This window comes from Camelus bactrianus, chromosome 11, assembly GCF_048773025.1.
Source record: "Camelus bactrianus isolate YW-2024 breed Bactrian camel chromosome 11, ASM4877302v1, whole genome shotgun sequence".
NCBI lineage: Eukaryota > Metazoa > Chordata > Mammalia > Artiodactyla > Camelidae > Camelus > Camelus bactrianus.
Window position 1 is genome coordinate 21,758,484 of NC_133549.1, and position 25,698 is coordinate 21,784,181.

At 46.2% G+C, this 25,698-nt stretch overlaps 1 protein-coding gene across 1 annotated transcript in view; it reads left to right on the top strand.

Annotated features, from left to right (window-relative positions):
• The window catches only part of ADAM12 (ADAM metallopeptidase domain 12), a 325,460-nt gene that overhangs the window by 231,749 nt on the left and 68,013 nt on the right, over positions 1-25,698 (top strand). The window contains exons 7-11 of the mRNA XM_074373406.1: positions 6,257-6,322; positions 7,573-7,644; positions 14,006-14,175; positions 16,455-16,539; positions 20,269-20,417. Of these exons, the coding sequence (XP_074229507.1) occupies positions 6,257-6,322; positions 7,573-7,644; positions 14,006-14,175; positions 16,455-16,539; positions 20,269-20,417 (542 nt within the window). The remainder of the gene's footprint in view (positions 1-6,256; positions 6,323-7,572; positions 7,645-14,005; positions 14,176-16,454; positions 16,540-20,268; positions 20,418-25,698) is intronic.

A 25,698-nucleotide genomic window follows, 5' to 3' on the forward strand; every position in this document is an offset into this window, starting at 1 on the left:
AAATTTCCGTCCGGCCCGTGGAGAGGTGCGTGTTCCCCTCACCTGCCCTTACCTGCACCACTTCAGGGCCCTTCATTTTAATTGTACACCCCTTCTTCCCATCCTGATTCCTCCGCCTGTGTGGCCCTATCTTCCCCTGTTTGTTAATATACTCCTGAGATTTGCTACAGCAGGTGCTTACGAACTCTTTTGTCTAGTCCTTGCCCATCACGCCCGTCAGGCACCGTAACACTGCTGCCCTATGGCGGGGTGAATCTCATCCTAGGGAGCAGAGCTGGAGAAGTCCCCCCCCCCAGCAGCAGCCTCTGGAGAGCCTTTTCATCCCGCCCTCCTCCCCCTGCCCCCCTAGCGTGACAGAGTTAAGAGGTGGACTCACAGAAGCCAGCCTCTGTGGTCCCAGGGCCCGTTTTATGCTCCAAACGCTCTGGCCTTTGATTCCAGGCCTCGGATAAGATGTGATGAAGCTGTAGCTTTTGCCGTCATAAACAAGCAGAACATTTGCATTTTGTTTTCGAGGCTCCTGGCTTGGAATGCCTTGTTGAACACACGTTATCCACCTGCTGAGATTTATAACCTGACACTTTAAACGACACTCAAATACGTTTGCCGTTTAATTTATAAGTCCGCGCCTGGTCTGTCCTCGCGAGCCATATTTTAATTCTTTAAGCTTACAGCTCCATAGAACCATGATGGGCACAGTAATTTCCGGTCATTTTGACTTGGAGCAAAATGGGGAAAACCTTGAATACCAGTGCTGTTTTGTTAATCATGTATGTTGAAGTGTAAACGAGCCTTTAAGTTGGAAAGGGGCGGCACCTCCTGGAGTCCAACTCCGTTCTCGATATTTCTCTCTAGAAATAGTTGTGATTGTTTTTAGGAAAGAGAAAATGTCTTTGACGTAAGGTTCATCTGTACAATCAAAATGATACAAAAAATCATTTTCAAGTAAGTGGAATACATGGGACTCAGAATTATACCCAAGACAGTTTGGAGCAGCCCCTACGGTAAATACGAAGGGACACAGGTTCTCCGCCGCATACCTGCCTGCCTGACACCACCTTTATTTTATACTCAAAACTCAACATCGCTGCAGGGAAGTCTCCCTGTTTATGCACTGCAGCAACTGCATTTGCTTTTCCCCAGCATTTTTCTGCCTCTACTAAATGTTAACTATTGCAAAGATTGGCTTTGCAGACTGAGATTTTTCTGCAGATGCGTTCGTTTTTCTTCAAGGGGCCGCAGGAATAAATCTGCACTCGGGGTAGGCACTGGCTATAATCTAAGCTTGAGCTATTGTTTGCCATTTCTGCAAGGCTCTACGTTTGATTTTCACGAGAACCCAAGTTGCTTCTGGAAGGGCGCCTGCAGTCAGAAGGCTTCACCACCACTTCCCTCCTCTGCAGCCTTTTCAGTCCAGCCGGAAGAGGAGAGTCCTTGCCACTCAGCCCTCCCGTGAATACCCCCTCCCTCTCCATCAGCAATTCATTCAAAAATGCACACTAACTTTAGCCAAGCCTGTCCGAGCAGGCTATGCGCCAGGTGAAGGCGGTGAATCTGCTGGTGGAGAAAATCACACCATACATCTTGAAGGCAAATGTAAATTATTTTTGAATTAGCCTCTCTTTGGGGATTATCTGTGCTACTGTTCCCCTCCACTAGTATGGACAATTACAAGTCAGATGTAAAAGTCAATGCCTTCTCCAGAAGGCAGTGTTTGCTGGGGCTACTGGGTATAGACAGAACACCCGGTTAATCAAGGAGACCCTGTGGTGTACCCTCAAACGCAGCCATTCTGAAATGGACCAGGGCTGTGGCTGTTGGGTGTCCAGACACCCAGTCCTCTTGGCTTAATCAAGCAGTGGTGGTGGGAGCAGCAGTAACAGTACATTATCTGTAGGGACTGTAATAGGTGAGTACCAGGAACTGGCCAGAGCCATTAGAAAACTTGTTAATCACAGCAGGCATGTTTAATTTCTCTCTAACATAACCTCTGTACCTCCTCTAAGATGCCATCCCAAGTTCCCTCAGCCTGGGTGACTTTTGTTTTTTGATTGACATATAGTTGATTTACAATGTTGTGTTAGTTTCTGGTGTACAGCATAGCGATTTGGTTATACATATATATATATGTTTTTTTTCATATTCTTTGTCATAGGTTACTACAAGATACTGAACATAGTTCTCTGTGCTATATAGTGGGATGCTGTTTATCTGTTTTATGTATAGTAGTGCATCTGCAAATCCCAATCTCCTAATTTATCCCCCACCCTTTTCCCCTTTGGTAACCGTAAGTTTGTATTTTATATCTGTGAGTCTGTCTCTGTTTTGTAAATAGTTCATTTGTGTCATCTTTTTAGATTCCACATATAAGTGATACCATAGATTTGTGTTTCTCTGTCTGACTTACTTCACTTAGGATGATAATGTCTAGGTCCATCCATGGTGCTGCAAATGGCATTATTTTATTCCTTTTTTATGACTGAGTAGTATTTCATTTTGTGTGTGTGTGTGTGTGTGTGTGTGTGTGTGTGTGTGTACCACAACTTCTTTATCCAGTCATCTGTCAATGGGCATTTAGGTTGCTTCCATGTCTTGGCTACTGTAAATAGCGCTGCTATGAACATTGGGATGCATGTGTCTTTTCAAATTTAAATTTTGTCTGAATATATGCCCAGAAGTGGGATTGTTGGATCATATGGTAAGTCTGTTTTTAGTGTTTTAAGGAATCTCCATACTGTTTTGCATAGTGGCTGCACCAAACTACCTCCCCACCAACAGGGTAGGAGGGCTCCCTCTCCAGCATTTATTGTTTGTGGACTTTTTAATGATGGCTGTTCTGACCGGTGAGAGGCAATGCCTCACTGCAGTTTTGATTTGCATTTCTCTGATTGCCTTAGTTATTCTTAAAGCTGGGTGGTGGATAACAGAGCCAGCATTACCCTTCCTTCCTTGGTTCTGAGCTCTGAGCATCTATCAGAGTGAACCAAGGCTTCAAAGTCTCCAGGTGTGGGATCCTTCTGAGTCTTGAATCAATTAAAACTCTTGGATAAATCAATACCAGCCCTCACTGGGGCCACTGGCATTTTGGACTCTGTCTCAATACTTTGCGTTTGTCCCTGTAACATTCAGTTCATCGGATTCAGCGCATTCGTCCAGCATTTTGTCTCCTTTGCCCATCGGTTCAGCAGCCTATGTAATATCAGCCAGGCCTCAGAGGCTGTGTCCCACGCAGACGTCATTGGTGAGGATGGTAGAGATGACCTTTCACAGCAGAGACCAGGGCTCAGTTGATAAATATGCATTAGGTGGCCTTAGAGTCAAGGCATAGAGCCTCGCTTGAGCCCACAAGGTCTTTCTTTACTCAGAGGAAGATAAACCAAGGTTTCAATGAATGGAATTTGCTGATCTTGAATGGCTCTAGTTCCATTGTTATTGTTCTGTTGTTGTTGTTTGGTAAAACACCCAACTTGAATCTGTTTGCCTGTCTCCATCTTTCCTGCCTCAAATGGTCAGCAGCTCTCTGCTGCACCCTGCACTTCCACTCTCTTCTGCCTGCATCCATCCTCCTCCCAGCAGCCGGAGTGATATTTAAAAAGTGTCACATCCAAGGATTCCCCACTGCTCTTGGATAATTTGTTTGCCAGTCAGCCTCCTTGCCATGGCCCTGTCCCCTGTCCGCTGTCCCCATCTTCAGCCACATCTCATCCTCACTCTTCCCTTGCTCCCTGAATGGTAGCCATTCCGCCCACCGCTGCAACACATCAGTCTCAGGACCCGTGCTGCTGCCGTCCTGTCTCCGCCAGGCCATCAGGGGGCTGGCCCACAGGAAGAGAGAGATGTAATGAGAATCTATTGTCAGCCTAATCTCAGCTTGTTTTTCTGACTCGGGTTGGGTTGAATTCCCAACACCAGAGTTCCTGTAGCATGTGTGGGAGCAGTTCTCTCTGGGAACTTGGCCATGATGACTCCGAGAGGTCCAGGAACTGGTTCCTTCTTGAGCAGGACTCAAAAACCGCCTCGGTCTCCACCTTGGAGCAGAGACTGCTGGGCCATTCGCAGAGGCGTACGCCCCTATCTGTTTGGGGAGGGGCTTTTGTTTATAACCCCCGAAATGAAAATTCAGTCGAGCAACCAGTCTCAAATGTTGCTTTGCAGATCAAAACTTTTAAACATGATTTTTATTTTTTTTATAGCCAGATCGCCCAGATAGGTGGAAATCATGTGGAGGTAATTTAAGCCTCTCTGTGTGTGCAGCTGATGGAGGAATGAACCTTCGTGGCCATGAGCCGGCCACTCCCCCATGGCTTTTTATTATTATGTGGTTAGACTTCTCTCTGAGCTAGCAATTCTCTGAATTCATGAGAAAATGTGGACTTCTCTGAAAACTGCAGAGACAGGAAAATTGGGTTCATGTGTTTGTTTTCATTATCTGGAATTGTGTATTTTCTAAATGATGATCCAAGGCCACTTGGAAATAGACCCTGGTCATTTATTTCACCCCTTCACAGCCTGAAAGGTGTAAACGTCTAAACACCCAGGGCCCTTTATTTGAGTTTTTCAATGCGGGATTAATTTATTTTTTTCTTTAATAGAGTATTTTCTTCTGTATGATTAGCTGAATCGGTTCATGGTAAATCAGGGAATTAGGGAGAAAAAAAGAGATTTTTGCTTCTTTTTCACCTCAGTAAGGAAAAGGGGCACGATCTCTACACTTTGAGGTGTCTCATTTTGCATACACCAGTGAGTACCACTGGAGCTAATCTTTTTTCCTTTGTGAGTACATAGTTATCACCATAATGCATGCCTACAACATACAATTACAAAGCTTAACTTTTTTTTTTCCTTTGTAACGTTGTAAAAGTATGAGAAATTATACCTTTCATGGCGTTTTATTTTTCCTTCCTCCATAAGGTTTCCAGATTTCTTTAGGGATACCTATATTCATGAATCAGCACAGCTGGGCGGTAAGGAGGAACACCGCTATGAGACAAACATTTTTCTTGTAAAAATCTGTTTGGAAGATCCCGGACTGATGGGGATTTGTTTTATTAAAGATGTTTCCCTCAGGACTGTATGACTGTGAAGCTGATTCAAAGCATGCCTTGGTCATTTTTGCTTTTGTCTGAAAGCGTGGTTATAACATGCAAGTTTTAAACGTTAAGCGGCGTGTGTAGTTAATTCATAAACCAGCAATATCAGTCCGAAAGACCGAGACCAGTTCAACCCCCATTTCCTCCAACTGCATTTTATTGCAGAGACAGAAGGCTTTGTTTTTTGTTTTTAATGTTTGCTTTTTGAGACCACCCTCCATGAATTGCCCTTTTTCTCCTAAAAGTGCCTCTGGGATTCTCCCAGAAATTCATGGAAGAGTGCGAATGTTTTTTGAGGAAACTTGATTCAAATGTAACCCACTTCAGAGACTGCCTTTATGTGAGAAGGAGTTCGTTCTTGGGCTGCCCGCGTCTTTGTCAGCCCTGCCCCGATCCACAGTTTCCCAGCTATTTCAGTCTTACCAAATCCCTTTTCTCCAGTGGTGTACTTCAGGCTTTTTTTTTTTTTTTTCTTGAATCTCTTTCTTTCTATTCTCTTTCTTTTGTTCTTTTCTGGTTTTCCTCCTAACCCCTCCTTGTTGCCTGACTCTTCCCCGTTTATGGGCCTGGCTGTTCCCCATTCTTCCTTCGCTTCTAACTCGATTTTTAAATGATCCGCCACAAGAAATCAGCTCCCTGGAACGGACTACTCACTGTTTCCCCAGAAGGATTGTGCAGTTCCTGCTCAAACAGATTCTCCTCCACTTTTCTCAAATCACAGAACTGGACCACAGAGGCAAAGGGAACACCCATGAGACCCTGAATTCCATCATCTTCTGTAATGATCTGGAAATGTACTACATCCCGCCCAAAATGAACGACCATTGACTGGTTCCCGTTCCAGAGAGAGCTTTGGTCTTGCTTGTCTGTGTGTGTGTTTTGTGCAATAATGAGCTCAGCTTGTTCTATCCCATAATCAGTGATCCGGCAGAAAGGTTGGATTTCTTTTCATGGATTTCCGGGTAGAAATGGAAAACTGGTCACTCATGTTGAGAAGCTTTTACAGAGGTTGTTGGGATTGGGCGAACTTCCAGATGGAAGGGAGGCATGGGAACCAGGGTTTGCTGAGGATGGTGTCACCTTAGTCCAAGTGCTTATAGCGTGAGATATTGACGAAGCTCCAGAGGGGCATTGAGGGACATTAAATCCATGTTTACTTTTTGCAGCATAAAAGAGAGACCCTCAAGATGACCAAGTATGTGGAGCTGGTTATCGTAGCAGACAACCGAGAGGTAAGAACTTTCTGAAATTTCTAAGTACAGTTGGTTTAAAAAAAAAAAAAAAACAGGAAAAAGAAAATATTTAGCAAGTTATTTACTGGCTTTAATTAATCTCATTTTCTATGAGGCCTTAAAAGCATTGTAAACAACTCATTAAAAAAAATGCCTTTCTGATATTATAAAGTATAAAATATTAAAAATGTATCTGGGATTACAAAATATTAGCAAGGACTTCAGAGTTGCTATATAGCTGAGATCGCCAAACAGGGAGAATTATTTGAGGGAAATGCAGATGGTTTTAGAATGTATTCTAAAACGTTTTGGGGAAAAGTGTAGTTTTAAAAATGTCCGCTATGTTCTAAACTAACACGAATGAATGAAGGAAGGCTGTCAAGACACAACAGAAAAACCCTACCTTCCAAAGTAGGGTTTTATGCTGTGTTAATTTTTTCTTTTAATTTTTTTTTTTTGAGGGGAGAGGTAATTAAGTTAGTTAGTTTGTTTGTTTATTTACTTTAATTACTTAATTTACATTTATTTTTAATGGAGGTACTGGAGATTGAACCCAGACCTTGTGCATGCTAAGCATGCGCTGTACCACTCAGCTATACCCTACCCCCCACTTTTAATTAGTTTTTAATTAGTTTTTTTTTTAGATTAGCTTCTCTGTGTTCATTTCTCACCTCTGCTATATATGATGAGTGAGGTGGCATTTTCTCACAGACCAGCTCCAAGCATTTGAATGAAACAGGCTTGACAATTTCTCAGGCAACTGTTCCCACTCTAGAAGTTCTGATTAGAGGGGAGAAGGGGGAATTTTTTCATTTTTTATCCATTCTCTGTATTGTTTGACTTGTTGCCATGAGCTTCTATTACTTTTACTCTTTAATTTTTAAAAACAAATATAAAGGAAATTTCAGAGGAAGTTAAAATCAAGTTGCTGATATGAAGAATAGCTTTGGACTGCCTTCTGGCTGTCTGTCTGCTCTTTGCCAAAACATGTCACTGCCTCCATCATTTATGAGGCTGGAAAAAGCACAAAAGTTACTGTCTTAAGAGTATTTGGCTTGGGTGAATTTCAGGGAGTTTCAGAAAGACCCTGGACAGGGAATTACTCGGCAGAATGGGCGCTCACTTCACCATAAGCCAGGGAGGGGCTGCGGGATTTGCAAAGCCCAAGACTTCACATTTCCAGGAGCTGAGAGGATGAGATTTGATGGATACTCTTGCTGTTATTAATGCTGACATTTAAAATTATTAAGTTTCAGAGGCAAGGAAAAGATCTGGAAAAAGTTAAGCAGCGATTAATAGAGATCGCTAATCACGTTGACAAGGTAAGTTCTTTGGGGGTAATTAAATCACTCAAATCATGTAAATGTTTGGAAATGACGTGGAGGGAATGGAACACCTCATCCGACTTAGGGAGGCCGGGTTCTGCCTCTGGTCCTGGGCTGGAACCTGACTTCTTCACCTCAGCTCCAAATTCCTGGGGCCGGGAGCAGCTACAGAAGATGCCACCCCATGCTGTCCAGACAGTGGTGGCCTTGGCCTACAACTCCCTCCAGACTCTGTTCTGGCCAGGCAGAGTCCCAGTCTGAGAGCATCTTGTTCTCCCCAGTTAGATCCAGAGCCCTGAGAAGGTGCATCTGACCATCTTGAGAGCTCCAAGTGGACCTCTTCCCAGGGCTCCTGGGAGGGTCTCACAGGCCCCCTGAGGGTGGTCTGTCATTGATAAAGGACACAAGGACTCCTGGGACACAGAAATTGGCTATCGGCTCAATCAGCTGTTGGAAAGCTTTAGCAAAGATGACTTGAGAGCTGTTAGAGACCCTGGAACTCGGGTCTAACCCGGGGATATTTGCTCACCAGTGCTCCTTACACTCCCTGTTTGCAAGATGAAGCCATCTCAGCCACCTGCTTCAGCAACAGACCCTGCAGGGAGGGCGTCCGGCTGTTTGGTGCCAAGGGCTCTCAGCCCGAACCCTGTCAGAGCTGCCAGGACACTTCCAAAGGCCTTGCTGCCCACGTGTCTGGGTGGGGCCTGGACCTCAGAATTTTCAGGCGCTCCCCGGTGGTTCTCCTGTGCTACACGGCTGGCGGCCACCGTCCTGATGCAACCGCAGTTCTCAGCAACAGCCCGCCTCCTGCCCGGGAGGACACTGGAAGTGGGAAAAGGGATCCAGCTCATTGCTGAACCTCTCATGGCCAGGATTCTCTGAAATGGTCACATTTCACCCATCGCAGTTTGAGGATGCCTCACAGTAGCTATGTTTGCAAACAATCCTATTATGTTGAAATTGAGTTTTCCAAGTTTTCAGAAAAGCGAAAGTAAGAGCCCTTCCAGAAGTTCAGCTCCATCCTGTGAGGCCTTCGGGGCAGTACCAAGCGCTGAGCATCGAGGATTCAGGATGCACCGGGTGTGGTGCATCTGCGAGGAGGCCACAGCTTCATAGAGACGCAGGCCCCCAACCCGCTTAGCGTGGCTTAACGTGATAGGAACTAGGCTGACGCTATGAATCAGGTGCTGTGGGGAGGCAGAAGAGAAGCAATTCCTTCCTTCCTCCTGCGGGTCAGGGAGTCTTTGCAGGGAAGTGATTTTGAAAGGTGAGTACAGTTCCACGAGGAGCACAGCAAGGGAGGGCCTGGCTTGCTCCTCACAAGTAACTCCGTCTAACTAAGCAGGTGTGTGTGTGCACCGGTGCATACATACGTGTGTGCACGTGTGTGTATGTGTGTGCATAGCTAGGGCAGGAGGAGGTGAAGCTGCAGGAGATTTCGTGGCCAGGGCCCTAAGTGTCCTGCAAAGCTGTCTAGACCCCATCGTGATTTTATTCTGCTGTCCATGGGGAGCCAGGTGAGTGTTTCTAAGCAGAGACGACACACAGGGTCACACATAGCTGTGCCTGTAGTCAGTGTAGAGGATGGAGACACCAAAGACAAATAGGGCTGGTAGGAGTCTATCAAGACAGAAGTCATAAAGATTTGACCCATGGCTGGGGAAGTGGGGATGCAAGAAAGACGAAGATTTGAGGGCATTTAAAGAGTCGTGGTTCCTGATCAGTTTCTTAAGCAGTTGCTACATTCCAGACGCTAAGTGTGCTGTGCAGACCCTCCCAGGTGGACACCAGTATTCCCACTGTTACAGCAGATGAAGCTGAGGTTTGCAGAGGCTAGTCAAGCAGTCAGCACACGTTCAAGTAGCATTCGAAGGCAGGATCGGGCATGAGCCCTGGTCTCCTCTGCAGGAGCCCCTGGCCTCGACTCCACCCACTCACAGTGACTCCCAGCCCTCCCTGACCAAGCAGAAGCAGAGGCTGAGAAGAGCAGGGGCCCAAATGAGCACAGGTTTGGGAAGACAGGTAGACGGGGCTTCAGACCCAAGGAAGCAAGAGCAGGGGTCTCATGGGGCACCCTGAGCAGTCGGAGATCTGGGCTTGGTGTGCAGAGAGAGGCTGTGGCTGGATGGGACTTCTTTAGTTTGTAATGGAGGTGCTGGGATTGAACCCAGGACCTCACACATGCTAAGCATGTGCTCTACCACTGAGCTGTACCCACCCCCCATAGAACTTTCTGAAAGTGGGAAAATGCAAGTGGTTGCTGGCATCCTAGGACGCACCATCACGGTCCCCCCAGAACTTCTAGGCATGTCAGACTCCCAGGCAGCCCATCCTTGCTGCTGTGTTTGATAGCTACTTTTTGAAACTTAAACTTTATCCCCAAGTCAAAGAGATGCAGGAGAATGTTTGTAAACGGCGATGCTTCCGGCCCCGGGGTGGGTGGTGACGACGGCTCCCAGAGCGTATGCCAGAGACCGTGAGGAGTCAGACCTGGTTCTCAGGCTGGGTGAGCAGTGGAATCCCCTGGAAAGGTTCATTTATTTGTCTGTATGTTTGCCTTTAAAATACTGATTCCAAGTCTCAATCCACAGACTCTGGTTTGACTGGCCTGGGTGGAGCCTGGGGCAGATACGTTCCAGACACCTCCAGGGATGTGAGCATGAGGTGGGACCAAGAAGCAAAGGATTCAAGTGCTTGCTAGGGCTTGGAAGTAAAAGGAAACCATGAGCAGTGTTAAATTCAAGCTGGTAGTTGCTGAAATCCCGTTTTAAAGTGACGTCCTGGGTCCTCCCTGTTTGTATTTCTTTACACGTCACTCTCTACTATATCTTGCTTCAGTTTGCAAAACCAAAACTGAGCAACTGGGGGTTGGTAAATAACTTGCCCTGGTCCATAAAGAACCATCTAACTCAGAGAAGTCCTGACCGACTCAATGAAGTTCACCAGCCTGCCTGTCCCCGTGTCTCCGGCAGGGAGCGCTGAACTGCTGAGTGCACGTGTGCATCTGCCCCCAGCAGACCCTGAAGACCCAGGGAGGGCACCCAGGCTCCTTCGGATGCTCCGTGCACCCAAGTCCACTAACAGATGGGCCTGGGCTCTAGCGAGTGTTCCAAGGTTTAGTTCTGCAGCTACAAGTGCAAGCATCTCAGGTTAAAAAACGATGTTCCAGTGGCCACTTCCTCATCTGCAGAAATCTTGGCTCTTAATTAGTAACTGCTTGGCCGGCTGCATTGGTATGAAGGGAAGAGGGAGAGGACAGCCTGGACTGAGAGTCTGAGAAGTGATTTAGAGACAAGGGTGACGTTCAGAAACATTCAGGAAATTCCTCTGCGCGTGAAACACAGAAAGCAAGTCTGATGCTCGTACTTGTAGGCAAACCTCTACATGGGCGCTAACACGCTTTCCCCCGGGTCCCAATTACATGGCGGGGCTGGAGCAGCGGGCTGTGTGGCCGCCCAGTGAAGTGATCGCCTCTTGAGTCTCTCCCATCCAGTCAGTCCTCCTCCTTGCTCATTAGGAAGTTAACACCAGCTGTAGATTCGTTCAGGTGCAGCTCTGCACCTACTTCTAAAGGACTCCTCTTGTATGCATTTAACTTCTTTTGGTCTTTTCCCTGTTGTGTGAGTCCTCGCCCGTCCTCTCCCAGGCCAGTGGCCTGAGGGATACCACGTTTTGGACTCCAGCAGACTGCCCTATAATTCCACCCTTGTTCTTTCAGATGTCCTTTGAGCCCTCAAGCACAGCATCCCCTAAACTTCCTGTTTGCACCCCTTCTTGGCAGTTCACTCGATTGGCGTTTACTGTGATTGTGCCCCAGCGTCCCACGCCTTGAGCCTCTCGCTGACCTCTGAGCCTTGGGGAGTCAAGGGCAAGGGTATCTTAATCCTTGTTCTTTGTGCCAGTGCCAACCCTAGCACAGAGCCAAGCAAGAGCCTGTCGCTGTTGTGTTAATGGGTGAACCAATTCATCTGGTCTCGGACCGTGTCCACACGCCCTCTGGGACTCACAGGCCAAGCAGGCAACTGCCAAGCCCCGGTTTTGCTTGTCTCTGGACGTGGGGTCACAGTGGATTACCCTGGAAGGGAATCACCGCTCTCGCACTTGCCCGGCTGTGTTGCTTCGTGGTTTAAAACCTGGGCGCCAGCCGGCCTGTGTTGATACCCAGCTGTGCCACTCACACCTTGAGTGTTTACCTGGTCGCTCCACGTCTCAGTGTCCTTGACCATAACGTGGAAATCATAATAGATCTTAATCACACGGTGTTGCGGGCTAACTAAGAGAGCTAAGGCATGGAAAGTACTGAACCCTGTGCCTCGGACATAGTAAGTGCTCATTAAGTGTTAGCTGTGGTCATTGTTGTTAGGAAGAACCAGAAGGAAGCCAGCAGCAGCCTGCGAAGCGCATCCCCACAGGCAGCGGAGGGCCTGTGTGTGATGACTGGATGTGAGTTTAGCATCGAAGACAGTTAATCAGTAGCACCGGTTTTGGAGAGGAAGGGCTGTATTATGTCCTTCCACAAATGAAATCTGGATGTGTTCTAAGGATGTGACTTGAGAGGGCTGAAAGATGGAAATTACAATCCGTCCCTGAGGACGTCACTGAGCAGGCTGGTGTGGACGTCGGCGCTGGATCGCCAACGTTTCCGCCTTCTGATCACTGGTACCTTTGTGTCTAATACTGCCGAACGTGGAATCTCTCCATCAGAAGGCAGCAGCCAGACATGTGCGTTGAGTTCCAGAGGAGGCCAGGAACTTCATTCTGCCTGGGAAGCCTGGGCTGGGAGCTTGCAAGTGGAGAACACAGGCCAAGCAATTCTTGATTAAAAACAAGCTGTTGGGCAGCATTTCGGTCGTATAATTGTCTCATTAACGTATTAATATAATGCCCGTAATTGTTATCTGCCTCAAACCAAGTTGGGCTGCTGCAGTCAATTTATATTCTGTTATGGACTCTGTGTCCCAGTCGCATTCTTCTGCTCACCTAATGCTTACCAGATGGCAGTAGGGAGACTGGCCAGGGAGAGGATGATCTGCCTCATGTGGGTCAGAACCCGGGTCAGTGCTCAGCCCCGTGGAGTTCATTGCCCTTGCGCTCACCACATTGGAATGGCGTTGCACTAGCAAATGCAGAGCTTCTGTGATTTTTTTGTTACTTGTTGGTCCAAGATGCTTCCAACAACTAAGAATAGGACCTGGTCCCGTCTGGAGCTTGGCTTGGGCTGGATCACTCGCCACATCTTTCTCTTTGGCTCCCCGGAGTATGGGCAGATGAGGACTTTCTCACTGGGTACTGCCTCACAGTGCCTCACACGCTGCAGATATTGAGAGATTTTACAGCCAGCCCGGTGAGCCCGTGTTCTTACCCCCGGGCCCTGAGCCAAGAGCCACCTCCTGTCTGCATGATGCCCATGGGGGTAGCAAGGTAGTGGAGGCAATGAACAGTTCTCACCCCTACCCTGACCTCTCACCCTGTGCCAATAAGCTCGTCTGGGATCAAACTATTCCTTAGCCATCAGAAGAGTTGCTCTTCCTACCTCTGGCCCAGGATGATCTGCTTACGGAGGAAGGGCTATAGGGTGAAGCCAGGATGCACAAAGACGGGGGAGAGACAGGCAGGAAGACGGGATGTGAGCGGTGTATCTGAAGAAAAGAAGAACTCCCTTTACCAGATCTTTCCCACAACACCATTGATGAGCTAGCATCTGGCTGCAAGGAGAATGGTCCTCAACCTTCCTGAAGGTGGTCTCAGTGTATGCCTTTATTATCCTGAAAGATATTGCTCTCTCCATTTAGTTGAAACCTTCTAGGTCAATTATAGGTGACGGAATCTGATCATGCCAGCCAAGTGTTAGTCTTTGCTGAAAAATTAATATAGATTCATTTTCAGTAACTCATAGGTAGAATATTTTGCTTAAAAATGAACAAATTGCTGCCCTTGGCAGAGTGTCTGAAAGATCCTAATTCACTTTTTGTTTTTGTTGCAATAGACATTCACTGGCCATCTTTAGCTGTAGTGTAACTGCTTTAGCTGTGCTACGCATCTGTATGCCCACTTCACATCACCAATGAATCGGCTGAAATGTGTGCTTCCGTGCAGATAAGGACAGACGTCAAAAGGGCTGGTAACTCTAACATCTGATTGGTCAGCAGGACTTGACAACCCAGTTAACACATCACTTTGCATCAGACGTTGAAAATATGTCTTAAATTCTAATGCCAGGGAAAGAAGGGAGCACAGAGATATTTTTCATGTCATATCTATGAAGAGCAGAAGATGCAAATCAGAATCAGTTCTACTCGGCATTTTAAGTTCTCATTAACGTGATCCCCGAAGGATGCCTGTCTTCTGTCTTCCTCAGTTTTACAGACCACTGAACATTCGAATCGTGTTGGTCGGTGTGGAGGTGTGGAATGACATTGACAAATGCTCTGTAAGTCAGGACCCATTCGCGAGCCTCCACGAGTTTCTGGACTGGAGAAAGATGAAGCTTCTACCTCGCAAGTCCCATGACAACGCACAGCTTATCAGGTAAGGCGTCTATTGTCTCTCCTTTGCTTAAAAAAAAAAGTGACTTCAGCACATCTGCCTTCCCCTTAGCCTCCCCTGCACTGTCCCCGAATCTGCACCTGTCCTGCAGAACACTGGACGAGGGGCAAGGGGGCATCTCAGCCCACACCAGGTAGGGGAGGCCATTTCGATTGACATTTGGAATCTGCTGGATAAAACCTTCCTTTAGGGACCCTGGAAAACCTGTCCTTCTAGCTGGTGGCTAACTTCCTTCTTCCAATACCTAGACATTTTCCTCCATGCAGCTTTCCCTAGGTTTAGTCTTGATGCAGAGTTGTCCTGAGTAGTGTATTTTTTAAAAGCTCATTTTCTGTCATAATTAGCAAAAGATGTTTATCCAAGATCTGAAAACAGTACATGCGGGTGATCATTGACAGCTGCCTGGAGAAAGAAAACCATCATTCCTTCTGTTTTGCTGTTACTCTTGGTTTTCTAGATCAGAGGACACAGCAGTAGAGCAGATCAACCTTGTGTTCCATCGTTCAGTCGATGTGAATCGAGCACCTGTTAGGAACCAAACATGTTTTAAGGGCTTTGAACGTAATGGTGAGCAACACTGTAAACCTCCCTGCTCTGGGGAGTCTCCAGTCTGCTGGGAGGAGACAAAAATCAACAAGGACATTTCAGAGCATGATGAGTGTCATGAAGATAGTAAAGTGAATGAAAGCACACTTGTAATTTAGCATGATACACTGGTAACATATTACAGACACTTTTATATTTAAACAAACAAACAAACAAACAAACAAAGCCTGTCATAATCTAAGTTGGAATGGTGTAGATGTTTCCTGAAGTGACAAGCTTTTTATTAAAGTCCCTAACCAGTTGATGCCAGTGTCCTTGTGCTCCCTTGTATTTCATATCACTGAATTGGAAGCTTTGGGGTCGCAGACACTTCCTTAGACAAACTGAATCTGGGGAAGACAAACTGACCACTTTGGGGAAGTTAAAAAGCACTCCTTCCCCATCCTCACTTTAGAAAACGCCTGCCTCTGAACTGAAGTTGTTGGCATCCCCTGATGATTTACTTTGGCGATTTCACAGGGTTGTTTTTTTTTTTTCTCCCCACCCTGGATATTTGTGGTTGCCTCATATTTTATGCACTGATTAATCCTGAATTACCAAAAGTGGAGTCAGAGTGTTTTGTTTTGATTTTTTTCCCCAGAGGGAGTCTGTCCAACTTGAACATCTGGGAAAAAATTAGCCTCTTATATAACCTTATTGTTTATATATGTATAATTGTATCTGTTAAAATGGTCTATACAGATGTAAATATAAAAGTTACAATTCCTACTGCTGTACATGTGAGTGTAATAGGATGGATGGATGGTCGGATACATACGTATGTACATAGATGAGGTTATATTTTGTATACATTTACCCCATTTCGTCCCGCTGAGAACTGCCAAAATATATAACTTTTCAAATAATATGTGTAAAATCTAGATATGTAAATGGCCAAGATTACATGGGCAAGTCATTGGTGTCTCTTAAAGGAGATTCAGCAAATCCAAACAATGTTTAATTTTTATTCCTTGAGGTTGGAATTAACACCATTGCATTATAGACTCAATGTCATTAGCCTCATTGATTAAGATTCCATATACGGGAAAAACCTGCACCTAACTCCTGAGGTCCCCTTCCAGAAGCTTCCTCCTGGGGTGCCAAGGCTTTGTGCGTATTTACTTCTACACTGAGTCCAGAGGATCAATCTTTTGTTGTTGTTGTTGTTGCAGATTTCGCTTTTTCAGGCTACATTAGCAGGACATCTTGGAAGAGTTTGGGGTTCTGACCTAATTGTTATGTTACATAGGAAAGCAAAATTCAGCTGCAGTAGGAAATCCAGTACAGCATCTAATGCATTTCACGTGTTAACAGTGATTCATTGGGACTCTCTGCAGCCCTTCCTCCCACAGACGTTGTTTCAAAGGGCAGCTCCCCGCAGTTCATTAGGAAACAGACAAGATACAATATAAATACACGAGTCATGACAGGTTGTTGTCCGAGTCTTGAAAACAAAAATCTGAAAGGATTATGGGAGCATGATGCGACTGGAAAATAAATTTTAGCAGTAAAGACATAAATCACCTGTCAACATATTTTCATGCTGCTATTTTTGTCTTTGCATATGCTTTTTCAGTCGTTATTAGGCATGCAGGAATGTCCAATAGAATTTCAAAATATTAGAAAACGTCCTTATGCTCCATTAATTTAAGAAAGCCCTTTCTTTTATTTTCTAGTGGAGTCTATTTCCAGGGGACCACCATTGGCATGGCACCCATCATGAGCATGTGCACTGCGGAACAGTCAGGAGGAATCGTCATGGTAAGCCAGGAGCGCCGAGAAGCTGACGGCAACGTCCAGACCTAGCTCCTTCAACGATTTCTCAGGAAATCTCTCCTTTTATGAGACTTCGTAAAATTAGGTCCTCTTCTGTCATGCTTCTTAGATCTAATCCTACCCTGGTTCTAGCTCTGTTTGTGGTCTTCCGTATCCCACAGTATTCTAGGGACTGTTTATAAAACACACCAAGCTGCACACAGGAAAGGTGAGGGTGTACACACAGCTCAGTGGAAGCCAGCCTGCACCTTTTATGGAGAAAAATTTCAACTGGGATTTCAGTCAAAGCATTTCCATCCAGGAATTCCTCCCAGCAATGGGATGAGCCAGGGCCCTGGGGTTGCCCTCATCATTCAGGTTCTGGGATGGACTGTGTTCTCACCAAACATTACTATTAGAACGGCTTTCTGATGGTTTTGCCTCCAGGCCCAATCGCCAAAAGTCTGAGGTTTTTAACTATTTACCACTGCAAATGCTTGACATGCCTCCTAGCCAGTGCCCAATCTGTCTTTATAATAACCTTATTCTTGGAAGGCAGAGACCTAGGTTTATTGCTTTACAAGGATAATTTTGTCATATAAGGGCTATCTATGTGTGTAAAAGGAAGTAAAAGGGGGCGAGTATTTGGGACTTGTTTCTTATGAATTTAAGAGGAGGGTAGCTTTGATAGGCTCCCCTTCACCAGATAATTAAAGGGAAGGTTTTCACCCCATGCTGTTCCTGTCCCTACTAGGAAGATGCTGTGTCCTCTCTGCAGCAGCTCTCCGGCCGGGAGGACCCTCAAAGACCATTCCGCCATGTGCGTTAAACAAACAGAACCTCGCTCTTCCAAGAAACCCTGCATTCCTCCACATTTTTCAAATAGGACGTTTGTGAACATTCTGTTGTTGTCTTAGAGGGTCAAAGGAGTAATGTTCCACCAACTGTTGTTTTCTCTCCACATACCACCCAACCTCATCTTCTCAGTGAATTTCCACAAAGAACGGCTTCCTCTTCTCTGGGTGGCGTTGGTAATTAACAGAAATGTGCACTAAATGCACAGGCTGAGCGGGCGGTTTGGAGGGACCGCACCCACGCAGTGGACGTCTGGCTTAAATGGGCTACCCTCTGGTTTTCTTTGAACCTGGAAGCCCTGTGTGTGATCTCCACTATGGAAGTCATTGGAAAGTTTGGTTTTGGTTGGTGCCCGGTTAATTTCAAGTCAGATCCAAACCGTATTTTTATAGAACAGCCTGTGAAGTTTTAAGAGGGACTGATTTTCTGTTTCACGGGTCCATGGCCAGTTGTGACTTTGTGACTTCAAATTGACGTAAATATTTTTAGAGATGAAACTGAATTCCTTTTAAGCATGGCAAGTTCTGCTCGCTGGGGAGTGTTTAAATGTTCCGTAACCGGTGTGGTCACATTAAGTGGCTTTCTTAAGTTCATATCCTTTATTCTCTTTCTGTATTAGCATTTGATAAGATTCCTTCTTTAAAAGCAAACAGGGAATCTTAATTTTTTTAAATGGATGAAAATTAATGTGGGAAATATAAGCAGATATAGGTACTGTGGGAAGAATCAGGTCAGAACCAAAGTTGGTCAACAGGAAGTATGTTTGACGGACTTGGCAGCAGTGAAGGTCGTCCTCAGCCACCCTCCTTGTTGACTCCACATAAAAGAGAAGCATCGAGTAGGGGGAAAGCCCACGACTCCTTTAATTCCAATGAAATTCATGAAATAAGCAAGATCCATGTCTTGACCGGATCTAGACTCTCTCCCATTGTCTCTCAAGTTAATTCATGACCATGCCTCTTGCAAGACTCACAAATCCAAGAGGAAGGGGACTGTGTAGCAAGGAAGCAGGAATCCGACTCACATTGAAAATACAAGTGCTGGTACTGTTTCTCTATTTTTCCAAGATAGAGCACATCATTAATTTTAGTAACTGAAAGCCATGCCTATCTATCTAATGGGACTCAAATAGTCTTGGTTTGGAGATGATGCCAGAAAGAAAGAAATCAGGTTTTGCCTTATTAGACATGTAAACTGTTCATCAGGGTCTCTCAAGAGGCATTCTGTTTATAACCACCTATGCGTGAAAGACTGTGAAGCAATCTGGCAATTAAAAACAAAACCAAGGTATTCAGTGATACAAAAGAATCTGACAAAGAGTGATTTTTTTTAAAAGGATGAATTCCTTGAATTTTGTGCTAAAGCATGCTAAATTCAGCCCCCAACATTCTTAGATTGAAGAAAACTGATTTCCTGAAATATATTTGTGAAGCTTCCTACAACAGGAAACTGTAAAACCTAAACAAAGTAATTTATTAGGAATTTCGTCTATTCTAGGAATAACTTGGGTTTCTGGCATGCCACTCTCTTAGACCGAGGGCTGGTGAGAGAGGCAGCCACAGCCGGAGCCACCAACAAACCTATAAAATCTTATTCGAACTCACCTTTACCAAGAAGCTACAAACATGTCTGTATCAAGAATAACGCTTTCTCTAAAAAATTCCAAGGTGTATCACTGAAGTATTTTAGAATGTAGTGTTTCCAGAAATTTCTAAATAAAATGAATTGGGGAAAAATTAAAACAAACAAAATGCTTTCTCTAAAGCAGGGTAGCGCTATTTCTTGGAAGCTTTTTTTTTTAAGTATAGTTAATTTACAGCATTAGTTTCTAGTGCACAGCAGAGTGATTCAGTTTATATATATATTTTTTTTTCATAACCTTTTTCAGGGTAACCTATCTCTTTCCTGGGTAGCATAAAGCAGGGTTCAAATAAAGTACCTTCATTACTGCGTGGTGTCCAGGCCTTTTCAGACATACCGATCACGGGCACGATTTCAGCAAATCACATTCACTGATAAATTCATTTTAGTTTGTTAAAGTTAAGTAGTAATTTTTTTAAATTAATTTCTAGTATCTATTTAGCCAAGCCACACATGCCCTCCATGAAGTTCAGGGTGGCCAAGTAGTGCTTGCTGGATGGAGAACCCGCCTCCCAAAACCAAGCAAAAGGTTGAACAAATTCCCAGCATCAGAAGTCAGAGAATCAGGATCCCTCCAGCCATTTCCAAAGTCAACTTGACAAAATAAAGGGCTAGCAAGAGTGAGGCATAACCGCGTTATATCTTAATTCACTGAGTCTTCAAACAGATGACTCAGTGTGGTTAGCTTTTCTGGTGAATTATTGTGAATTTCCCAAGAATCCTTCTCTACCCAGTAGACAGGAAGAGGCATACTCAGCGACAGTTGCTCAGATCCTATTTAGACTGTACAAAGTGTCCGTCCCCTTCCAACTTTTCGTCAGCAGCTTCTCAAAGATAAGATGGTCCTTTTACTACATGGGAAGGAATGACCTGCTTTTTCCTATGATGCGGGATGACTTTTTGCTTCATTCAATAGAACAATGTCTTGTGAGAGATTGTAGGAAGCAGGAGGGAGATGACTGCCTTGATTATTTCATGTCAAGACACATGGAATCCTACATGTGTTCCTGAGGTGTGCATTCCTCAGCAGAGGGGACCCCAGGCTGGCTTAATAGGTCGAATCTATTTGTAAGTTTGAACTAGACAGTGGGGCTCTATGTTGGTTCCTTACAGGAGATTGGATTCCATTAAATGTTAATGAAAGATCAGTGTCTGGGGGGCAGCACTGGGGGCGGAAGGGACTGGGAAAGAGGCCAAAAAGATGTGAACTATACTTGGTGCTCTTGTGTTTTCTTTGAGGACCATTCAGACAGTCCCCTGGGCGCGGCCGTGACCCTGGCACACGAGCTGGGCCACAATTTCGGCATGAACCACGACACGCTGGAGAGGGGCTGTAGCTGCAAAACGGCTGCCGACAAAGGAGGCTGCATCATGAACCCTTCAACCGGGCAAGTACCAGCGCTCTTGGCTGCTCTGGGCGTTGGGCTGCAACGTGAGAGGCGTTTTAGGAAACAGCTGAGCAAAAAGCACCCTGGTTTTCTGGCCAGATCACCCACAGAAGCTCCCAGAAAGAAACTCCATCCCATGTCATGAGAGTGGGCTGTGCTCCTCTGAGAGAGTCACGAGGCACCCGGGCTGCTGTGCACGTGGCGGGGGCCTGAGCTCTTGGCTGAGAGGTGATGGGTGTGGATGCTGTCTTGGTTTAGAGATCGCAGACTAGCCCACAGCCCCAGCGTGGGGTTTTGATTTGCTCCATCTGGGCCCGGCAAAGCCACGGGTCAAAGGGGGAGAGGTCACATGGGTCACATGCTAGGAGGTGCATCTCCCCCTGGGGGTTGGCCCCAGGGCGTATCTGAAACGTGTTAGTAGCTTGGGGATTTGCAGCATCCGCCTCAGATACCACATCCCTGTATCAGATCTTAAAGGTTTAAATTAAGTGACTTTTTTCTATACTGGTAAATTATATCATTCTTCCTTATTAAATGCCTTTCTGAAACTCTAGGCGTGGAGGGACAAAAAGACAGTTTCATTATTGGAACCTTCCAGTGAGGTGGAAATAGGTGCCACTTGGAGGGATCACAGATTTTGATGTGTTCCTGTTCCTCCCAGGGTCCATCCCAAACTAGACTGTTGTGCTAATGTAGGAAGGTTTTCATTCTTGAAGGAAAACATGAGCCTGTTACGACATTTTTGTACCTTGAGACCTTCCCAGTGCTTATACTTAAGGCGCTTCCTAGACTAAGCCTGCTCCTGGGTTTGCTGAAAGGAACCACTTGGAGCAAGAAGCCAGAGCCGGTGTGCAGCCTGAAGGCTGGCCTCCGTGTAGCCGTGCCGGCAGGGCCGTCGTGGTGTGAGGGGGGCGCCTGCTGAAGGAGATTTGGAAGTCCCAGAAGAGGAGTGGGTTGTCACGGAACAGTGGCTGTGCTTTGGCAGGCAGTCGCCCCGTGGCCTCCTCCCAGACGGCTCGTGAGGCAGAGCTGTGCAGCGCGTGTCGCGGGCGTCCTCCCTTCCCGGGAGCTGTCCTGCCGGGAGGCACCTTCTCACAGCCAGGTACCACTTCCGTCCGTTGCCACCAGGTGCACTGAGCCTTCCGAGGTACATCGTTTTTGCTTGTGGTTCTGTCTTAAGCACAATTCAGGCGAGTCACCGAGACCTAGCAGAGGCACTTGCTTTCTGAGTCTGTGATGGCAGAGGCCAAGAAGCTGAGCCCGAAGGGAAGGCATCTTAGGGCAACACCAGCCGCAGCTGAAATGCTGCACTTACTGGATACTGGCGAGGAGAGTTCGCCCAAGGGCAGCAGGTCCCTCTGAGGAGCGGTGGGCTCCTTGTCACTCAGACTCCCGGGGCAGAAGCAGAGTCACTGTTCGTAGGGTATTTGGGGCAAGAATTCCTTCTTAGGAGGTGAGGTTGGGCCAGGGCCTGTGGACGTCTCCGGTTTCCCATGTTCCACCGGCCCAGGTAGAGGCCGGCAGCAGCGGCCAACGTGCTGCGTGAATCCCGGAGGACGCAATGGGCAGGAAGCTGACGTTGGTCAGTCTTTGTACTTTCTCATTCCTGATGAGCTCAAAGCGGCCACAGAAAAGCTGCTCTCTGCTTAATTTCCCTGATCATCAGATAGGCACCAACGCGCCAGCCTCTGTGCCTCCAAAAGTGGTTCCCAATGACTAAGAAGGTTATATTGTTGATCAGTATTGTTAATCTTTCAGAACTCTTGATAAAAGAGACAAATAAATGGAAGAGAGGAAAATCGAGGCTGGGAATGCTGGGCCGGGATTGAAGACCCCTGGTAGCCTCAATTCTGACACCAATTTTTTTTATAGTACTGGCGAATTAGTAACCCTTCTGGCCCTCATGTTTTTAATCAGTAGAATGAGTAAGTTAGTCTTTGTCTTTTCTTCCTTTCTTACTTCCTTCCATCAATCTATTCATTATTCGTTCCATCCATCCATCCGTCCACCCATCCATCCATCCATCCATCCGTCCACCCACCCATCCATCCATCCATCCATCCATCTGTCCACCCATCCATCCATCCATCCATCCCTCCCTCCCTCATTTCACCTGTTTGTTCACACATTAAACAAATACTTCTGGCCCCTGTGTTTATTACTATGGAGAATGCACAGATAAGGAAGACCCAACAGCCCTAAAAATTATACGATTCTCAAGGCACAACAGCAAGGCACTGCTTTCTGGTACACTCTGTGATTCTGTGTAAAGCACTTCAAATTGGACAGTCGTCATGGGACTTTTTAAGGATATGAGCTGAATTACCCTGGAGATATTTGAAGATCGTAGGTAGAAATGGTATTGTTAAGAGTTCAACAAATCGTTTAAAAGGCCTTTTTTTTTCTTACCAGGGGTTTGCTAGTAGCCTTTGCTTGATTTATACCTTATTAGCGATTTCTAAGTTTTCTCTTTTGCTGAGCTTGTGCTTTTGCGTAAATCTTTTCTATTTGGTTCTCATTTATGATCCCACATTCCTGTCCAGAGAGTGGTGTTTTTAATTTTCTCCAATGGAAAGAAACTTCCTAAGCAAGTGGGTGAATTAATCACAAAAGCCCACAGAAAGGGGGAGGTCAAGCCATCCAGGCGACCTCAGTCATCCATCACCCACTGTGGAACTTCCAGGCTGCTTTTAATCTCCAGTGTTATCTCAGTGTGGCCCTTCTCTTACCTCACAGGGTCCCCACGAGAGTGGGAGAGCAGATTAAATGAGATCATATGTCTTTATAAATTGTACATCACTCCACACACATACGCTCATATTATTATTACTGTTGTTTAGCTCACAGGGATGTTGAACCATTGAAAAGTTCACGGCTTTTTTCAGAATTCCTGCTCAGAGTTGCTGGAAAGCACTGCTGGTGCCACACAGGCAGCCACGGTTTCTGGGTGAGTGGCTCATTCTAAACTGGCCCACGTCCAAACGCCAGCCTTCATCCTGACTTCCTCCCCGCTGCTGACTCAGACAGGATTGGTAAACGGTGAAACTGTTACTTCGGTCTCAGCCCCAAAGGTGACTTGCAAAGAGGTGGATCAGTGACTGTTTTAATGCTAGGAAAGGCTCCCAGAATCAATGAGAACTGAGTATTTCAGGCAGTTTAGAGGGGAAAACCGCATCCCTTAATGCCCCTTGTTTATTTTTTATCAAACCATTCCGGAACCCTGACTCTGGTTTCACCAACTGCCACCATTGACAAATTGGACCCGAAGGCCTGCAAATCCCGGGTAGAGCGGAGATCCCTTAAACACGGGTGTCACGGCTTCAGTCGCCTGCTACAGGAAGAGCTGGGGGGGGCTCCTCACAGGCTATACCATCAGTGACTGCGCGTCTTTGCGTGTGTGTGACAGGGCGTGTTGTATGTCTTCGGATAGTTAACGTTCAGACCTGTCTTGGAAATTATGCTTTGGCAAAAGCAGCGTCTGGGGGTGGGGGGTCGCGTGGGAGTTTAAACTCGGTTGAGCTCATCCATTAATGAACTTCTTGGAGCATTTGGTCTTAAGGGGTTGGAGGAGTAAGTATTCCACGTTTACAGGAGTAAGACAATGTGAATAATTTGAGCATTTTTGGAAAAGAATATTTAGTATAATAGTAAATGTCCCTTCCTAGAGCAGGAAAAGCAGTATTAGCATTCAAAAATTACTCTCAGAAGAGGGGGAGGGTATAGCTCGGTGGTAGTGTGTGCTCAGCACGCACGAGGTCCTGAGTTCAATCCCCAGGACCCCCATATAAATAAATAAATCCTAATTACCTACCGCCTGAAAATTTTTTTTTAAATTTTTTAAAACTTACTCTCAGAGCCTCCTTTTATTTTTTGCGGAAAACTTTCCGTTAAAATGAGAACTGGAGAAGGAAAGCCATGTGATGGCTGCAGCTGACTGAAATACACAGTAACTCGGCGCCTGCAACGTACGATACGCTCTGACACATGCTGGGGTTATTGCAGCCATGAGCAGGGTGGACGCTTTCTGCCTTCATGGAGCTTGCGCTCTCGTGGGGAAGACAGTTTTGAAAACCAGTAAATAAAAGCTTTAGGTTGGAAGGAGAGCTACGAAGGAGACAGACGAAGAGAAAAGGAAGGAGACGCCCGGCGTTGAGTGGTTTGGGGAAGACCGATCTGCGGAGGTGACGTGTAAGCTAGGACCAAAGGGGAGAGAGGGATGAGAGCCTGCAAAGATAGCAGAAGGGAGGAAGGACATGCATTTGGGCAGAGGGGACGCCATGCACAGGGGCTCTGAAGGGGGAAAGCATTGTTGACAGGGAAGCCAGTGGCTTGTAGGGTGGGATCTGAACAGGGCAGGGCTGGGGGGAAGTGATGCTGGGGCCAGAGCCAGCAAAGCCCCGCTGGCCACAGCAGGAACATGGTTTTGTCTTCAGGGCAGGGAGAAGTCATTGTAAGGTTTTAGGCAGGGCAGTTATATGACCTGACCTATCTTTAAAAATTTTTTCACTTTTAAGAGGATCACAAAGCATCTGAATGATTGGAGTTTGCCAAATTAAGGGGTTTACTGTCTATTAAAAAAAAAAGACGAGGGAACAAAAAAAAAAAGCAATAGTATATAAACTCGCATTTTATTTTAGTGTGATTAACAGGCATTTGGAACCCATTGAGAAGGCTCCTGTTAACACACCGGGTGGCGCACCGCTCCGCACCCTCCCCCACCCACCTCTCCAGTCTCTTCTCCTTGATGTAAAAGATTCTTTTCTGTTTAGAATTTCATTTTGCTTTTCTATACTGTAAGCATTCTTTCAGGACTCTACTTTGAAGAGCCACAGAAGAGAACCTCCACACTCTACGTGTGTGTATCTGAAAGGAATGACTGCCCAAGTTTTCAGTCTGATGCTAAGATTCGAGGTTTGGGTCTGGGTAGGTTTTGTCTAATCCAGACTGGCAAATGGGTCTCAAGCAGAGAATGTGACCCCGACAGTGGCGGGCAGTGCGTTGATGGCCCGGGATGATGTGGGCTGAGAAAACAAGCCAATGAGGGCTCCTGACTGCTGGCCGGGGGTGTGGATAGTCTGCATGGAGCTGAGGCTGGGCGTTGAGGGATACCGTCTACAACTAGATGGAACAACCACGGTGAAGGGGAAAGCACCGCCGCTCCACCTCCTCAGAAGTGCGTGTGATCGACTCACTCAGTTCCATTTAATTCACCTCCAGAAACCCTCATTGCATACCTCCTTGCTACACAGCTGTCTGGACGTGGAGCCCGTCTGGATGGCCT